This window comes from Nannospalax galili, unplaced genomic scaffold (genome assembly GCF_000622305.1).
Source record: "Nannospalax galili isolate Female #2095 unplaced genomic scaffold, S.galili_v1.0 scaffold500, whole genome shotgun sequence".
Classification (NCBI taxonomy): domain Eukaryota; kingdom Metazoa; phylum Chordata; class Mammalia; order Rodentia; family Spalacidae; genus Nannospalax; species Nannospalax galili.
In genome coordinates, this window is record NW_008347292.1 from 1,074,200 (window position 1) to 1,093,553 (window position 19,354).

Genomic DNA, 19,354 nt, shown 5'->3' on the forward strand with positions numbered 1-19,354 from the left:
GGGTAGAGAAGGCATGTTCTCCGCTTTTGCAAATGAAACACGGTGGAAGAACACCGCTGTATAAATCCCAAATCAATAGTCTTGAGTTCAATGCTAACGAGACCGGAAGGGTACCTGCGAGCATCTCACAGTAAGTCAGAAACGATCTTTCCACATCGGTCTGATTTCAGAAGCTCGACAATTAAGTGGCAGCACCATAGACATACCGGTTTCGGCCGTGAAAGGCGGATTGCTTTAAAAATGGTGTTTTCCTTCCTTAATTTTTGGTCAGTGAAGCGAGCACTTGTTTGCTGACGTGTGGAAGAGTGACCAGGTCACACCCATCATTCATGATAAAGCAACCAAGTAGACGAGTCTGTGCTTAATTCAAGAATAACCAGCAGGAGAGAGAACACTGGGAGTTAGCCACCACGGCTGGCACTCTCTCAAAGGAAGAGGGGTTGACAGATGAGCTCACAAAGGTAGGCTGGTCTATACAGAACACCAAATGCTGTGTGTAAATCCTCATGAAATCCCAAGAAACAGGAATGCCACACAATGTATATACTTTGATTTACACATTCCATTACAAAGGGGGTGGGGGGTGGGGAGGAAAAGACACCATTACAATTTTGTAACTGTGTTAACTGCAATAGAAACCAAAGTCTAGAGTTTGGCAGGTAACTAAAAAGGGTTTATCACTTAGGTTATATAGCAAAAGTGTTGATGTATATTATATATAGTAGTATAAATAATAAAAAAGTATTATTTAAATTAGATCACAGTGTTGCATTATGTGCATAACAGTGTTTGATATAGTATTGGTGGGCTGGGACCTACGACATGGAGGACTTAACTGTCAACACTGGTAAGTCACAATCAAGAGGGGACATAGAGTTCCAATGTTTTCTTTTGGTGGCAAAAAATAAAATAAAAGGAAAATACTTCTCTTACAGAAACAGATATAAATTGCAACATCTGGGCAGCTGTGATCCACCAGAAAGAAATGAATCCCAACCTGAATAAAATTTGAAATGGAAAGTGAAATCACATTGAATTGAATCTAGTCCCATATGGGAAACCCTCCCATGAAGGTCACCTGTCCCTAACTCCAACTACAGGTTAAAAGCCCCTAAGGACAGGCTGGAGGTCCCAGGGTGGCACCAATAAAAGCCCAATCAGCTCCCAGCCAGGGTCTGCTGTGTCGTGCTCCTGGCTGGGGGTCAGAGCCAACCACCCTTGCCTGGGCACTGTTCAATGCAATACCTCTTCCAGAATACCCTGTGGTAGGGACAGCTATGGCAAGCACTAGACATGCTGGAGGACTCTAAGAAAAATCTATTCTTGGGAAAGGGCTCTGACCCATTCCTTCTTAAAAACTCAGCCCCAAGATAGAAACCTGCCATGGTTGTTCTGGCCACGTTCCCTCACGCCACCATCCACGTGTGGGTTTGGTTCAGTTTTAGATAGAAGGCTATACCAAAAAACTCTTGAAAGTACATGGACGGGAGGGGGAGAGGGAAGTAGGAGCTTGTGGTATTATAAGGCTGGGAAAAAAAATCTATGATGCAAACCCTTTCCACACAGCACTAGATAAAGAGAAAAGACAATTATAGTAGGGTAAAAATAATTGTCTATGTGTATTTCATCTAAGAAAAAAAGAGCAACAGTCTCTTTCTCTTAAATGTGTCCAAGGGCCCAATAGCAAGTAGGTGTCACGGTGCTACGTGTTCACGGTTGTTTTCAAAGCATCTGTAAATATTGCTATAGTTCCCCGTTCCCCCTCCCCCCGCCCCATGTGAGTATGTGAGATACTGGAATGACACATGAACCACCACTTCTCCCTGCAGGAGAAATGAAAGCAAAAACACCACATCCCATAATGATGCTCAGGCGGATCTGTTAGACTAATGGATACACAGGCTAGTTTGGAAGCCAAGAGAACACCTGACATTTGGGAAGGAATTCTGAGACTAAAGTGAATTACACTTAAGCAAAATATTCTTTCACAAATAGGCTTGTGCTTAAATTCTCTACCGCTCTTAGAGGAGGGGAAAGAGGGGGTGCCTCCTGCCCCCTGGCTTGTTAAGGACGCAGACAGCCTCATTCTGCAGACTTTGCTACAAATAGCCACATACACATTGATACTTGGTTTTTGCCTCAACAGTCAAAATACAGAGTTAAACACAATTGAGCCATTGTTTTGGTGATGCATAATGTGTATGCCTCCCAAAACAGAAGGAAAATAGAAAAGAGTACCCTTACTAAAGTTTCCCCAACAAGTCTTCCAGAAGATTCCAACAAAGGTGCCAAGGGAGGCTCAGGAAAATAACACTTAGAAAGCTGCCTGATGAGGTATTTATGCAAAAAGAGTGGTTCTGGCGTTAAGAACACACTTGTATAAGATAGTTTTCTAGTTCTCAAAGAGATCAGAAAAGTAAATCACACACATTGCATTTTATTATTTTCTAAAAGAGGCCTCTGCCCCTTCAGAAAAACGAAATGAGGGGAGACAGCCCATGTGGGGGTTTCATTGGAAGAAGTCCCCTGCCAGAAACAGCACTGACCATTCGTTACCTTTGCCTTCAGGAGAGAAGTCTGAGTTCGGTCATCTTGGGGGTAGGGAGGGTGGTCTTTTGGACTTGGTTCGGTGGCAACACAAATCAAGGTGTGGCTCAGGTTCCATCGCTGTGGATGGCTTTTCCGGTGTCAGATGTTTGTGGGGAAAGAGGGATCAGAGCGCTGCAAAAACATACCTGTGCTCCCATCCAACCCTGAACCAACCCTGAACATGCTGGAAGGGATCAGGTTCAGGGTCAGGTGTGCAGGTAAATTTAACCTGCCATGCAGGTGTAGACTTTTCTAGGTTCTTTCCCCAGCTGCTCTCAGGATAGGTAGAGGGAAGGTACCAGATATCCCCCTATCTGTCCTGGCTGAGGCAGTTGCCACGGTAGCTGGTCCTAACAGGTGGGTGTAGCTTCGAAGGCCCACCATCATCCTGTTTAAAAAGATCAAGATCACCCTCCCTTTCCCAACCATCAGACCCTGGGTAGTGGGTGATTTGTTTTTAAAAACTTCCCTCCATTTGGGTGGAAGGCCATATCCTTTTAGAGATTTCCCTTTAGATTTTTCTTTTTTTTTTTTTTGGCAAAGGTAACAAGAGTCTCTGGCCTGCGTGACATGGTCCAGTTGTCTAAATTCAGCTCTCACAATCGAGGTGGTCTTAGTTTCAGGGTGGTTACTGTGCTGAGGGCGGCAGAGATGGCCAACCCCTCCTGACTGCAAAATGGCACAGTAGCTTAGAACATCTGGGGCTGGCCCATCTAACCCCCTTATCACTTCCTCCTTCCGGTGACCCTATCTCCTACCCTCACCCAATAAGGCCCATTAGCATGGTTCCCCTTCTTCTGGTGAATTTGCATAATTATTCACTGCCTTTTTCCTAGAACCATATCACGGTAATGATTTTCTCAAGTAAGCGTCCCATAATTCTCTTGATTCTATCATACACACTACTAAGTTTGCCCTCAAATTATTGCGTCATGTTAAACACACACAGACAAAGAAGGACACACTCTTCAGTAGAGAATCAGAGGGGGTCGGGGCTGAGTGCAGACAAGGCAGTGTAGAGTTCAACCATCCAAGTGCCCTACCAGAGCATGAAGATATTTTTATATTGCAGAGTAAGTTCCCCAACAGTCAGAATTTGTCCCTGAAGAAGGTTAAACCTTAAACACCTGCTTCAAAAAAACCAAAATAAAATAACAACGAAAGAAAAAAAAAGGAAGGTAAAGAAAGGAAAAGAAAGAAGGTCTAAGCCTAAGGGCTTAAAAATTAGAGGCATAGCCTTTTCTCTAGTAGCTATATTTATATAAAATAATTCATGCTTCATGCTAAATACATTATTTACCTTACAAGAACTTTGTTATTTTTGAATTTAAAAAAGTTTGTTTTTGTGATTTTTTTTTCTTTTTCTTTTTTTTCCTTTTTCTTCAAAGGAATCCATGCATTGTGGGTCAGAAATTTCTGCTGGCTACACTGGCTAAATGTGGAAATCACTGATTTTTAAATTTATTTTTTGCAAAGATTGAGTCCTGACATTAATCACAAACCCTTTTTGAGGGCAGTATGAAGTTGTATTGTTTGCTCTGTTTTGCTTTTCATGTCCATCAATGCGCCCTTAATCTTTAAAAAATACACCACAATACTAATGGCAGTTTCTGTAGCTCCCCCTCTCCCCCCAACATGGATCAGACAGTTTTGATAGAAAAGAATCTGTACCATTTTTTCCTTTCTTAACAGCTACTGTCATTTCTTGGGTATGATTGTTTGTCACGGGCAGTTAAGAAGACACAGCTTATTTTCTGTATGCGCTCTCTCTCAGTTTTGTGTGTGTGTGTGTGTGTGTGTGTGTGTGTGTCTGTGTGAAGGGCCAACCTCAGGCTTATGGCTTTTGGAACATTTTCTTAACTTAGAACAGAATTCAATGATTAGCAACAGCTCTAAGAATTTACCCCTTTTTGTCTTTAGTCACTAACAGGTGACATTTCTGAATATTCCAGTGTTCGACTTGTGAGATGTTACCAGGTTCAAGGTTACGAAGCACAGAGGACTGGTGGCTGAGCCCCACATGGCAATGCCATGGGTGTTCCTGGCAGTGGGATGCCAGTGCCAAGGCATGGAGCTGCTTCTAGGGGACCCGGGGCTCTTCAGTCTCTCCAATGGCTTCCCTGGCTTTACTCTGAACACAACTGCAAGGGTATCCTGACTTTTAAACCTAAGGGTTGGGCCTAAGCAGTGACAACTCTGCATGTGTGCCTCCTAGGCGGCATACGTGTATTCCGGTGGCATTAACGTTGACATCCCTGTGGATTCAGCCACGGGTTTCTGACAGGCTGCAGGAAGCAATGGTTAATTTTGGCTTTTGTCAGTTTTTGTCTTCGGATAATGAAAAGCTTTTGTAAAACGGCTGAGTGTCAGTATGAGTTCTATGGCTTCAATCTCCTTTAAACATAAAATTCTTAAGGGTCCAAAAACAAAGGAGAGGGGGGCAAATTAAAAAAAAAAAAGGAAAGAAAAGAAAGAAAACCAAACCAACAAAAGGAAAAAAACAAAAGACAAAAGAAAAAATTGCTGATATTGCCACTAATCATTAGAAACCTCCTGACATGCTGAAACCAAATGGCCGTAAGTTCAAAACAAATCAGTGACTTGTTTCAATCTTTCGTGGTTCCCTTTTGCTCTTTCTGTCCCTTTGCCGTCCGATTGGTGATGTTGTTCAAACAGGACCGAATCCCTGCCAAGTGCAGCAGCGACCCGGCTGCCTCTTTCATCTCCTCATCGTCGCTCTCGGGGGGCTTTTCTGTGCGTCTCTTTTTGAGGGGCAGCGTGTCACTGGGGACCTTCCTGGTCTTGGCCAAGTGCTGGCGCTTCTTGTGCTGGGATGCATAGCCGCTGTCCCCCAGGGCATCCTTGGCCTCCTTCTGGCTAGGTTTCCTGTCATCCTCCTCTGTCTCGCTGTGGCTCTCATGGCTCTGGAAGCTTCCCTCGCTGCCCTCACTGCCTTCCTGGCTCCCCTTCGTGGCAAACTCATAGTGGTCGTCGGCTGAGGAGGAGGAAGAAATGGAGTCGCTGGCAGGCGAGGTGCTCCGGGCATTGGAGGACTTGGCACTGCTGTAGTTGTGGTCCTCCTTGGGGTCTCCACTGACCACAGGGGAGCCACACGATGGCTCGCTCTCAGTCCGCATCCGGCAACTGGTGATGCCATTCCTGTAGACGGGAGAGAGAACATCAAATTAGATCTTCTCAATGGAGACACGAGGCAGCTGGGCACCTGCAAACCTCCCTAGCAATTTGGAAACCTGGGTAACGTTGCAGGCGGATGTGCTTTGTAGACAGAGATGGGTCCTGAGTCTCCTACCGTGTCTTTCCTCCTTATTCCTCTCCGCCGGCTTTGCCATTTTTCACTTACCTTGCATGTCTGAGCTGTTAGAACAGTACTCCTTTGAGGATACAGGCAGTGGAGGCTCCCTCTTTTATTAAAAAAATATTTTATTTATTTTTATTTTATGTGTGTGAGTGTATTGCCTGCATGTACGTGAGTGCACCCGTGTCATGTAATGCCATGGAGGTCAGAAGAGGGCTTCGGACTCCACTGGAACTGGAGTTAAGGATGGTTCATAGACACCATGTGGGTGCTGGGAATCAAACCCGGGTCATCTGTAAGTGCAGTCAGTGCTCTTAACCACTGAGCCATCTCTCCAGCCCCGGAAGCTCCCTCTTATGCCCCAACCCAACACCATGGAGTAAGATACCACCAGTTGATGTTGGCTGGGCACTTCAGAGACAAAGCATCCAGAGCTGCTGCGTGATGTGATGTTTGTCAGAGGCTAAATTCAACATTCAGCAAAGTGTCCTGCCCTGTGGTGACAGCTCCACTACTGGACACTTTCCCACACTTTTGTTCAATCTATCAGTGTTTTCTGAGCAGCTAACAGAAGTACATGGCCTTAGAGAAGGCCTGGGGGAATTATTCAAGGACAGCTCACTATTGTGAAGATGCTAACAAAACAGCAAGTCAAAGCTGGATCATGGAGGAGGGTAGTAAGTTATTCTTTCTTGAACCCACCAGATGCTCTACTGAGCCTGTCCCATGATTATGTTTAACTCCATCAAGTGGACCTTACCTTAGTCATCTTATTTTACAGGGGTCAGAGGTAAGTGCTGGAAAGTTTGATGACTTACTTAAAGCCACACAGTCAATAAGACATGGAGTTGGGACTGGAATCAAAGTGTAAGCCTTTAGCCATACCATTGGGTCACCTCTCTCCTGTAATTTCTTATAATGAGGCTCCTTGCTAGAACTTCCCATCAAACCTCTAGCACACCTCACGCCCTGGATTATTTTCTGTGTATCTTTTTGTCTGGGCAGTGCACTGACCTCTGCTACATCTCATCAGGAGGTAGGAAGAGTGACTATGTTCACCTCTCACTGGTACCCAGCACATAGCCAATGCTCTGTGCAGGTGGCAGTCAGAGGGATGAAGGAGGCAAGGGTTACTGATAGCCAAAGGGAGAAGGAATGGAGGGGGCAGGGATGAGATACAATGGTGCACCAGACTGGTCTAGAGGAAACCTCACAGTGGGGCTCTGACCTGGCTTTGCTCTTCTTTCCTGCTGACAGGGCCCTGCTACTCCCCACTCCCCCATCATAGTGTGCTTACCTGGGACAGTCTTATTTTCTCTTTCTGTCAGGAGGATTATGGGAACCCAGCATAAAGAGAGGTCCTAGAAAGGGAGTTCATGCAGGCCTTGCCTGGGGACACAGTCTAAGCTTTAGGGGATAGGAGGGGGGACTGGTCTCCTCCATTTTTTTTTTTTCCTGCAGATTTCCTTTCTCGGCTGTGTCTTAGGTGTAAACATGGCTGGCATAGACTATTTGAAGGTTTTACGAGGTAGGAAACAACTATCTTTTTTATTTTTATTTTTGAGACAAAGTCTCCCTGTAGCCTCAGCTGGCCTCAGTCTCACAGAGATCTGCCTTGCCTCTGCCTCCCAAGTACTAGGATTAAAGGTGTGCACCACCATGCCTGGCTCAGCTAGCTCTTAATAATTATTAAAAGCAGATGAAATATAAAGTCTCATATTATACTTTTCCTGATCTTTGCTGCTGAAATAAAAATTATTAGTTTCTTGCACTATCAGATAGTTTCTTAGTGAATCCAACATTTGGAGAAGTGAACTGGGCTGCAGTTGGCTTCTAGCAAACCAATTTGGTTCTGAACCCTTACTTAAAAAAATCCAGTGTGTGTGTGTGTGTGTGTATGCGCATGAGCATGTGTGGAGGTCAGAGGACAACCTTATAGAGTCAGATCACTTCTTCCACCTTTTCATAAGTTCAGGTTGTCACATTTACATGACAAGAGCCTTTACGTACTGAGCTATATCTATATCTATATATATGTATATATATATATCACAGATCTTTATATTTTGTAATAACTTGGGACTCAGGGTCTACTTCACCAGCACAGGTCTGCAGGGTTAACCCCTTGTTGAGCATACGCAGGTAGGGAGAAAAGCCTGAGCCAACAGAGCAGAACCTAAGTCAAGGTCCACAAAGTTAATTCCTAGGAATCTGGGAATAGGGACCTGGTATTCTGGTATTCATTGTGTTTTTCTCTGCTCTTTTCTGTATGTTTGTGGTTTTTTTTTTTTTTTAACGTTTCCTTTTTCTTTTCTTTTTCTTAATTTAAAGTGGAAACCTTCTGAAAGAGAGCCCAAGAAGGAGAGAAGAGTATTCCACAGTCCTTCATTCCATGCTGTAGAGGGCACCATCCAGACCCTGGCTGCCTAGGATAGTGATTCCATACCCAGCTTGGAATCCTGTCCAGCTCAGCCTTCTACAGAAACACAGAGAACTCTGAGCCCCTTCCATGGTGGGGTGGCTTTGCTAGTTCCCAAATATGGGTCAATGGGAATTTGAAATGTTTCCCTGTAGTCCGGAAGGAGTGTCTACGCCAGCACACGTGGGCAGTACCTTCTGGCTGGGAACAAGTACATGGATACACCTTTAGGGAGGGAGAACTGGAATATAAACAGATCTCATTCTCATTTGATGAAATTAACTTTCCCTGAGATTTTAGCATGGATTCATAACCCATCAATTACACACCAAACTCAGCAGGGAGTGACAAGCTCTTTCAATTATTAATAACTTGGCACAATGTGACTCACAATGTGTAGGCCAGCTGCACTGAGCTGGTGTCAAATACCTCCCACTGCAAGGGTCGTCATTATAAGACACCAAACGCTTTAAAACCCAGCCATCCTGAACATGTTGGAAGGTGTCTCTCTAACCACCACCACCTCCTCCTCCTCCTCCAAAAGGAAAAACCATCCATTCAAATGAATGTGCGACACAGGTGAAATGCCTGCAGTTTCTCTGTGTTGGCTGAATTTACAAGTCATGATCCTCATGATCGTAGATTAGCACAAATGAAAGCCACCTCATATTACTAGGATTTTCCTAGGTCCCTAGGAGTTTAAACCACAGGCTCAAACAAAGCCATGTGCTCTGAATCTCAAACCAAACCTGGAATTCGTTCTGTTGTCAACCAAATGGGAAATACTGAACATAAAACTTAAGAACTTGTATTAACTCAAGCCAAGAAGGATCAATATTTGTAAATAAGTTGATGTATAAACCTATGCTGACTGCTGGGTTTTCCCACCAGTTAGTTTTTTTGTTCCACTGTAGTTAAATGGCACAAATTCTGTGGTACCCAATGGTTCTCTGTGGAAACCTACAGGCTGCCATCTGGAAGAGTTGTCCTCGCAAGACACTGACCTGAAGACTATCAGCTTTTGCCAAATGTGAAAAGCAGACGGAATTAACGCAAAGGTCATGGAAGTAGGGGACCTGAGCAGTTTTATGCTCCTCTTCCAAAGCAACCACAAATAGAAAGACAAGGCAAGAGAGAGATGCATGGGAGATGCTCTTCTGATGACAGCACAACGCAAAAGATGTTAGAAAACATGCAGCAATGCATTGCTAAAGGCGAGTTCACTAGAAAGTAAAGGCACTTGCTGTGCAAAGTTGACGACCTGAGTTCAATCCCTGAAACCCACAGTGAAAGGGGAGAATGATAGCTGTCCTCTGACATCTGCATGGGTGCCATGGCACATGGGTGCCTGCATGCAGTCATGCAGTCACACAGTACACACAATAGTAATAAATAAAATTTTAAAAAGAATGGGAATCTTAGTGACCCACAGACACTCATTCATCATGCCCCACACACATAGAAAGGAAAAATAATCTAAAAATAACTTGAAATGTGAGCAACAAACAAAACCACGAAGCCAGGCTCTCCTGAAGCAAATGCCTCGCAGAGCACTGGAGCAAGGGCTCTGACTCATGAGGGAGGGAAGCAGGGTAGAAGACTGACTTTGTCAGCTTCCGGGTTTTAGTGGCTATTCCAAGAGAGTGAAAATGGACTCGAGTTCATTGGTCCCCCAGACTTCCAGCATAAGTTTTAAAAGCAAATCCTCTCTGGAAGAATGCACTTGAAATTTAACCACAGAGAATTCCCACAGATTAGAGTGCACAGAACCTAGGTTTATAATATAAAAAATCATTAAGCACAAGGGAAATACGCCACCATAAGTGAGACAACAGAAAAAAAAAGAAACAGTAGACCCCAAACCACAAAGACTGCAGATGCCAAATAGATACAGAATATGAAGCTAGCATGCTTAAAGAAACAGAAGAGTCCAAGGAGGTAGCCCACTCCTGTAACCCTGATACTCAGGCTGAGGTGGAAGTATAGTAAGTTCCTGGCCAGGCTGGGCTAACCATAAAACTCTCTCCCAAGAAATGAAAAATAAATTATACAAAATGCAGTGGAGTCAGAGTAAGAGATGGAAATGATAGAGGGAAGGCTGGACCATGCATGAAACCTGGGCATTGGGGCTAGGGAGATGGCTTAGCTGATAAAGTGCTTGCCCAGCGCAGGATGAGCAGAGTTTACCTGTAATCCCAGTGCTGGACAGGCAGAGACAGGAAGACCCCTGGGCCTTACTGGCCAGTCAGTCCAGCCCAATCAGTGAGGTCCAGGTTTCCCCAAACCTATTTATGGTGGTGGCACACACCTATAATAGCAGCACTTGGGAGGTGGAGGGCGTTCAAGGTCATCCTCACCTATATTGAGAGTTCTAGGTGAGCCTGGGCTATATGAGAGCCTGTCTAAAAAACAAAACCAAACCCACAAACCACACACAAGGGAAGAAAACCTCACAGAAATTGAGCTAGAGCTCAGATGGGGTAAGAAAGCTCAGGAAGACCCAAAACCTGAATTAATAGCCAAGAGTTTTCTAGATCAGCTGAAAGGTTTTCCATATTTAGATTCAAAATGCCAATAAATTCCATCAGGATAAACACCTACACATCACTGTAAAATAAAAAGGTAAGGCAAAACACAAACAAAACCCCCCATAAAAATCCAAAGAAATGGACAAACCAAAATCCCAAACCCAAAGGCAAGCCAGACACAGGACTGCATCCCTGTAATTCCAGCTACTCAGGAGGATGAGGCAGGAAGATTGCTGGCTATCTCAAGACTCAAGAACAGGGCCAGTAAGAGATATAAAAGTACTGAAAAGAAAACACACCACACAGGGAGAAGCAGCAGTTAACTAAAACAATATACTCCAGGTGAAAAGAAAATGAAGAAAACACACAGAGTACAGATGAAGAGAGCCACAAAGGCACCCGTAAACGTTTGATTCAAATTTCAAATATTAAAAGGGGTAGGGGGGTGGAGAGAGGGTTTCATGGTTAAGAGCACTGGCTGCTCTTGCAGAGGACCCGGGTTCAGTTCCCAGCACCCACATGGCAGCTAACAACCATCTGTAACTCCAGTTCCAAGGGATCCAACGCCCTCTTCTGAACTCTGTGGGCACTGCATGACAAGGGAACACTTATATACATGCCAGCAATATACTCAGACACATAAAGTAAAATAATTTACAAGGAAGATAACAAAGTTTTAAACAATGCATACTTCCAATAAAACAGCTTCAAAACACACACTCCATACACTGAGAGAGTTACAAGAAGGACAGCCAGATCCACACTGTGGTGGGAGATGTTAACAGGTCACTCACTCAGTGTTAATCATTCTCTCCGCACGTAGAACACATGCATATATACATGACAGGTTACTATGGAGAATGGACCTAACAGCCACACATAGAACACATGGAAGACATGTTTTTAAAGCTCATGTGGAATAATAATAATTAAAAAATAGATTTATTCAAACTACATATTACCTATACTTGACCATATATACTAGATCATTTAGACTGGGTCAATATTGTCTCAACAAATTCCTGCAATATCACTCGGATCAGTTCTCTGACAACCATGCATCAAAGTTAATGGTGAATGTTGAAGAGGCAACTGAAAAATAAGAAATGACTTCCTCTTTGGCTTGGAAATTCACAGCTAAACTTCTAAACATGCAGACAGTCAAAGAAGAAATCAAAGCGGAAATTATTAAATACTTAGAGCTTAACAATAATGAGACTAAAACAGCAGGGCTGTGGGATACAAGGCTGTGGTTTGAAGGAAATCACACGCTCAACTTTGTAGACTAGGAAAAGTGAAAATGAAGATGTGCAATCCACATAAAGAAACATGGAATAGAAAGAGAACATCAACGCAAACATCAATAAAAAAGAGCAAACGAAAACAGGGCAAATCGACTAATATAATACTGTGGAAGAAAAAAGAGAGCTATAACTGAAATAAGAAATGAAAACAAGGCAGTCTGACAGGAAGGCCAGAGTCAAGATGGCTGCCAGCGACAACTCCTCTACCTTACAGACGAGCTCCGCAACGCTCAGCTTTGCCTCAACGGCATCAAGCAGCTCTCCACCACTGCCCACGGCCTTTGGGGTTACAAGGGCCCCAAGCGACCTCCTGCCCTTCCTGACAGACACCATCTACGATGAAGATGAGGCCCTCTTGCCTTTGGCTGCACAGCTGGAATCTTCACCACTCTGGTGGGAGGCCCTGAACATGTGCACCGCCTGCTGCCACCCCTGGAGTCACTGGTCACAGTGGAGGACGTGGTTGTTCGAGACAAGACTATGTAATCCCTGGGGCAGGCCATCTCACACCAACACTCGCCTTCCAACCTGGAGGCCCATTTCGTGTCACTGGTGAAGTGGCTGGTGAAGTGGCTGGTGGGTGTAGACTGGTTCACCTTCCACACCTCAGTTAGAGGCCTCCTCTCTGCCTGCCCCCGAGTGTCCAGTGCTATGTAGGCAGAACTGGGACAGCACTTCTGGAACCAGTGCTCAGAGGATACCCCTATGGTGTGGGAGGCCACAGCCCCCACGCTGGGGGAGTTAGCCAAGGTGCTAGAGCTGGACGATGTCAAAAGTGAGATCATCCCCATGTTCTCCAGCCTGGCCTCTGACAAGAAGCACTCAGTGTGGCTGGCAGTGGAGGCACGTGTGAACATCTCCCAGCTCCAGCCCCTGGAGGACCTGAAGGCCTTGGTAATGGTCATCCTCCACCAGGCTGCTGAAGACAAGTCATACGTGTCCAAGTTCACAGAGCTCCAGAAAGCAGTAGGGCCCAAGATCACTAAGACCTGGTACCTGCCTTTTAGATCCTGATGAAGGACTGTAAATCCAAGGTGAGGGCTGCAGCCTCCCACAAGGTAGAGTCCTGCGAAAATCTCCCAGCTGACTGCCGGGGGAATGTGATCATGACTTTGATCTTGCCCCACATCAAGGAGCTGGTGTCAGATGCCAACCAGCACAAGTCAGCACTGGCTTCAGTCATCATGGGCCTCTCTCCCATCCTGGACAAGGACAGTACCCTTGAGCACCTCCTGGCCCACTTCTTGGCTCAGCTGAAGGATGAGTCTGAGGTGCAGCTGAACATCAGCTCCAACCTGGACTCTGTGAACGAGGTGATGGGCATCCGGCAGCTCTCGCAGTTCCTGCCATAGAGGAGCTGGCTGAGGATGGCAAGTAGCAAGTGCAGCTGGCCATCACTGAGTACATGCCCCTGCTGGCTGGAGAGCTGGGTATGGAATTCTTTGATGAGAAACTCAACTCTTAGTGCATGGCCTTTGTGGTGGTCATGTCTATACTATCCATGAAGCAGCCACCAGCAACCTGAAGAAGCTGGTGAGAAGTCTGGGAAGGAGTAGGCCCATGTCACTATCATCCCCAAGGTCTTGGCCATGTCTGGAGAATCTAATTACCTGCCCAGGCTCTTCTGCAGCAGTGTGCTGTGAGGTCTGTGGGCAAGATGTAGTGACCAAACACATGTTGCCCACAGAAGATAGGACTCATCCCTGACAACAGCACCCTGTAGAGAGAAGTCAAGTCCGTCCTGGAGAAGCTGACCAGGACCAGGGTATCACTATTAAGTACTTTGCCCAGGAGGCTCTGACTGTTTTGTCTTTTGCCTGATGCTGGAAGAAAAACACTGTGGTTTCTGGTGTCCACCCTCCAAGCCCCACCAAGGACCTCCCTTGAAGAAGTGGTGGGGGGCTAACAACTGCCATTCTCTGTGCATGGCCTGACCCCAGGTCCCTCTCCCAGCACCGTTCCTCCTCTCTGTAGAGTGGGAAGACGTCTTTCTGTCCACCTCCCAATGAGGCTGGGGCAGCAGTCCTGGAAGAAAGGGCTGCTCTTGCCCACGTTGGGGGCATATGGGAGCATCCCAGGTCACTGGCTCCTGCTGCTGTAACAGGAACCCCTTCTCCCCCTACTTAATTTTTCCCATTCTCTCATCACCCCCAACCATGTCATTTTTATTTCTTTACTCTTTTCACAGAGAAATAAAAAAGAAATTTTAAAAAATAGTTACAAAAGGTATTTTAAAACATAATAAATACTTTGAGGCTAGCCTGAACTACACAGTGAGTTCCAGGCTAGTTGGAGCTATATAGTGAGACCTTGAGACCTTGTTTCAAACAAAAAAAAACAAAACAAAAACACCAAACAAACAAAGTTTGGCCACTGGGAAGCACAGGAGAGAGAGAGAATTAACATTATACCAACATACTTGAAAAACAGGTGAAATGGGAAAATTCACTAACAACTCGTCATTCTATGAGGAGCGCACTAGAACCAGAATATTTGGCAAATGAGTTCCATCAAGTATTAGGCGATAAAGACACTAGATTTCATAAAGAAGGAATGGATAAATGTGATTAATGGAACTGATTACTCAATTTAACTTATGAAGCTGACATAATCTTGACACTAAAACTAGGTAAGGGCAGAGCTAGAGAAATGGGTTGTATAAACAAAACTGCAAAATCCACACATAAAATATCAGCTCACCAACTCTAGCAATATGTGGAAACACAATGTGTCAAATGTAAGCACTGAGAAATTCAAGTTTTATTCAGAATTGACAAATTTATTCTGCAATTCACCATAGTAAAAAAAAAAAGTGGAAAAAATGGTGACTTTAAAGCGGTATCAGTAATCATAAAATATCAAAGTAGGAATGAACAGAATTTTGTTATTATAACATATACTTCCTAAAAAATTAATTTAGCAAGGGCCAGTGAGAACGCTCAGTTACTAAGCCTGGCCACTTGACATGTACACACACATGTGGGCAAAAATACATTAAATAAAATGTGAAAAACAATTCAAAGTATAACAAATATTCTATCAAACAACAGAAAGATGTCTATCATCACTACTTCTTTCCAGAGTTTCTGGACTATGCCATAGGAAATGAAAAAAGTATGAACTGGAACACCTCCTGCTCTGCCATTATTTATAGGACTATGGTTTTGTACATGGATATACTTTTAGGATACTAATTCAGTCTATTTAGCAAGCTTGCCGGAACACAATCAATAATCCATGTATCAGCAGCAAGTAGAAAACACGTAAGTATTAAGTATAAGCAAAACCAAGAGTAGTAACAAAATAAAGAATTCAGACTACAAAGAGTAAGTTTAACTGAAGAAGCATAAGATATTTAGGAAAAAAAAAAAACAGAGCTTTAATGGGGGACACTGAAGACAAGTAAATCTGATCTATAGGTTCAATTCTGAATGAACACACACACACACACACACACACACACACATACACAAACGCACACAAAATCAAACAACAAATCAAAGGAGAAATTTTCTTTCTTTGACCCTCCCCACTCCACCAATTTTTGGATGATTCATTACGTTAACCGGTTAACTGTAGTATGTATATACACAAGCAAAAAAGCCAAGAGTAGTCAAGACACCTAGAAATACCACTAGCTGTGAGAACTTGGTCTACTTACTATAAAGACGGAGGAATTCAGACAATGCATCATTGCCGCACGATGATAAAACATGAAACACAACTAAGGGTCTCCCCAAGAAATGCACAAATATAAAGAAATCTGATCTGATATCTAGGTGTGTGTGTGTGTGTGTGTGTGTGTGTGTGTGCATGCGTGCATGTGTGTGTGAGAGAGAGTCTTAGCTGGCACTTCAAATCAGTAGGGAAAAGAGGGGCTATTTAATATGCAATGCTAGGGGAACCCATTAAACATTTATGAAACATTTAAATGTATCTGATTCCTATAATAACTCTAGATGGTCTCCAGACTTAAGTCTCTAATAGTAAATTAGTCTTAAACTAAGGAATCTATTTCCTATTATATAAGAAATTATTACTGATTAAAATATGAAAGCAAACAACTTCAAATCTTTTAGTAAAATACTAACGGACTATATGATCACAGAGTAAAGAGTCATAAAATTTTTATTTGTGTATGCGTGCATGCACATGCACATGCAGGTGCCTGGGGAGGCCAGAGAGGGTGTTGTTATCTCCTGGAGTTGGAGTTACAGGGATTGTAAGCTGCCCAGTATGGGTGCTGGCAACCAAACTCAGGCCCTCTAGAAGGACAGCAAGTGCTCTGAGCCCCTGAGCCACCTCTCTAGCTTTAGGCCTTTTCAAGACACTAGATTTCATAATGAAAATGGTTGATAAATGTGGCTAACAAGCATAAAATTTATAGAGCTTCTGTTCACAAAAAAATACTGTTAAGAGTGAAAAGACAATCCACAAATAGAAAATCTGTAGTATACATAGTCATATCCATAATATATGGAAGTCTAAAAAATCACATTCAAATAGCCAAATAAGTATCTGACAAATATATTTACTCAAAAACTGTGCAGCCTCTTTAATAACAAAGGAATGCACATTAAAACACAATGAATTATTACAGATACTAGATTGTGCAAAATTCCTATTGAGTGTGAAGGTGCAGAGGAATGTAACTCATTCTCTTCTGGTGGGTACACAGAGGGTACAAGCACTTCACAAGACAGGCTGATATAATCCTGTATAACTGAGTGTGTGCAAACCTTACAAACCAATAATCTCACTTGTGAACATTTAAAACAGATGTAGACAGGTGCAGGAACTTGTAATGGCATCAATGCTTCTAAGAGTAAAGACCATAAATGACCCGAATATTTTTTAAGAAGGTGACATAAGCACATAATGGAGTATTATACAGCAATGGTTCAATTATAAATGACTCCATTATAGCTACATGAAGCAAATACATGTTAATGAGGACACTGAAAGAATACTGTATTATTCCAGCTACCAAAAAACTCAAAACCAAGTAAAACTGAAAAATATATTGTTTATGAATACCAAAACTTTTGAATGCAAAAATTTGACTTGTTATCTAACATGGAAGACAAGGCAATTTAAGTCGGGAGGTAGATTCATAAATACCAGATAATCATGTTTAATAACTGTTAAATGTTCCATATATTCTTGTGTATGAATCAAAAAATCATGTAAAATGTTTAAAAGAATAGCCCCCCAAATTACTACTATAAGAATTAGGAAGATATGAAGCAGGCAAAGAATCATTTCATAACAGCTACACAGAAAATGACATCTTGTCAGGTGTGAAATTCTACCTGGGAGATAGAATTGGAGGCCGATAGCTCTTCCTTACCCTCTCCATAAAATCCAGCCCAATTCTACCTGGGCCTCATCTGTGAGATAAAGTCCGGGATTCTGTCTAGCCCTAGACAATCTGCAGTCTGGCAGGTGCCGGGCAGCAAAGGGGAAGGAAGCCCAGGGGTAAGTCCTTACTTGGTTTGACAACCCAACAGTTCTGCCTTGGAGGCACACCTCCACGGGGAGCTCACATGAGCCCTAATGATTCCCCTAAACTACTATCACAAACGTGGCTCCTCCTGCATGAGAGATCACAGCACACAAACAGGAACAGTTCTAAAACTCTCCTGTAGGCAGCAGCTGCTTAGGATCCCCCAGGAGCTCTGAAGATTTTAAGATACAGTAGGAAAAAGAGGGTCAGTTGGACTTTCAAAGGCATTCAGCCAATGCCAGCAAGTGGAAATACAAGCAGCAGTCTAGAAGGCTGATCAGCTTCCACATGGGGCCCAGGAGGGAACTCAGCATGTTCTTCTGGATGGCACTCTTTCCTTCCTTTCACCTTACATCGAGCTCTTTAATATCTCCTCCTTCTTCCTTCCTCAAAACATATCTCAATACCAAGTTTTTATTGCCTTTGAAGGCCATGGTTTCAGAGGCTAAAAGACCAACCGGTGCTTAGTTTTTAAAAACACAATACATGAGATGACCAGTGTCCTATTTTTCCTTTAGTTTTACAAACAGAACACAACCCCACCAATGTTTCTAGAGCTCTCAGCTCTCAAGGTGCAGAGCTTAGGCAGAGAGGTAGGTAGGCTTTCTTTATGATTCCCTGTTGGCATGACCTTAAGGGCTGGTTCTGCCTTGTGGTAATGGCTGACTCCCTTCCTGTCCCATAGGAAGGAGGGGTGGAGAGTTTCATCCTTACCCAAATAAAATCAAGCAACTGCACGTGGTGATTGGATGGAATGGCCTTACAGCTTTACTGTGTGCTGTGGGCTAGACTTAAAGTACAGATAGCAATCCTCAAAGCCAATGGCCTCAACCACAAATCTGCCCTGCACTAAAAGTGGCAGTTGTTCAAGCTAAGCCTTCTCCTGAGGTTTGGGGCTCTGTTTCTGGTGCTCAAGAAGGGGATCCTTTGGAGAAGTCTGAGAAAGGTACGCTCAGCAAGTACACAAAGTTATCTATATTGTTTGTAAATATCTGCACGAAGCTTCCCATATGCAGGGCTCATAGCTGTGCTAAGCTTAGCAATCCATGGGGCAGGGAAGAGACCCAGGTGCCTTGGTCAGGATCAAACAGCTATGGAATAAGGACCCGGGAGACCTGGTTCCCGAGCTTATATGTATAATTTCTGGGCTCTAAGAAGGACTCAGCTCATATCCAATCTTTCAGTCCTCTAAGAAAGCGAGACATTTAGTTATTTTTCATCAGAGTGGAAGGGGGCCAAAAACAGCCCCACAGGGCCAGTAAAATGGCTCAGTGGGTATAGATATTTGCTGTTAAGCCTGATAATCTGAGATCAATCCCCAGAATCTACATCCTGGAGAGAGAAAATTGACTTCTGCAAGTTGTCCTCGGACCTCTGTGGCCCCTCCCAAATTAAAAAAAACAAAAACAAAATTCAATACATCAAAAAAAGGTGGGGGGGGGCAGGCGTGGTGGCGCACACCTTTAATCCCAGCACTCGGGAGGCAGAGGCAGGCAGATCTTTGTGAGTTGAGGCCAGCTTGGTCTACATAGTGAGTTCCAAGACAGCTGGGGCTACAAGGAGACCCTGTCTCAAAAAAAAGACCAAAAAAAAGACCAAAATAGACTCTAAAAAAAAAAGAATTCTTGGTGCTGGAGAGATGGCTCAGTGGTTAAGAGCACTGGCTGCTCTTGCAGAGGACCCTGGTTTGGT

General features: G+C 43.8%; 1 protein-coding gene and 1 pseudogene across 5 annotated transcripts in view; one reads left to right on the forward strand and one right to left on the reverse strand.

The window, feature by feature from the left end:
• Window positions 1-1,625: 1,625 nt before the first annotated feature.
• Window positions 1,626-19,354, reverse strand: part of Foxn3 (forkhead box N3) — a 435,807-nt gene continuing 418,078 nt past the window's right edge. For all 5 annotated transcript variants that reach the window (XM_008843801.3, XM_008843799.3, XM_008843802.3 and 2 more), the window contains one exon: window positions 1,626-5,748. In XM_008843801.3, the coding sequence (XP_008842023.1) occupies window positions 5,196-5,748 (553 nt within the window). In that variant the 3' untranslated portion in view covers window positions 1,626-5,195. The remainder of the gene's footprint in view (window positions 5,749-19,354) is intronic.
• LOC103742729 lies at window positions 7,400-13,977 on the forward strand (annotated as a pseudogene).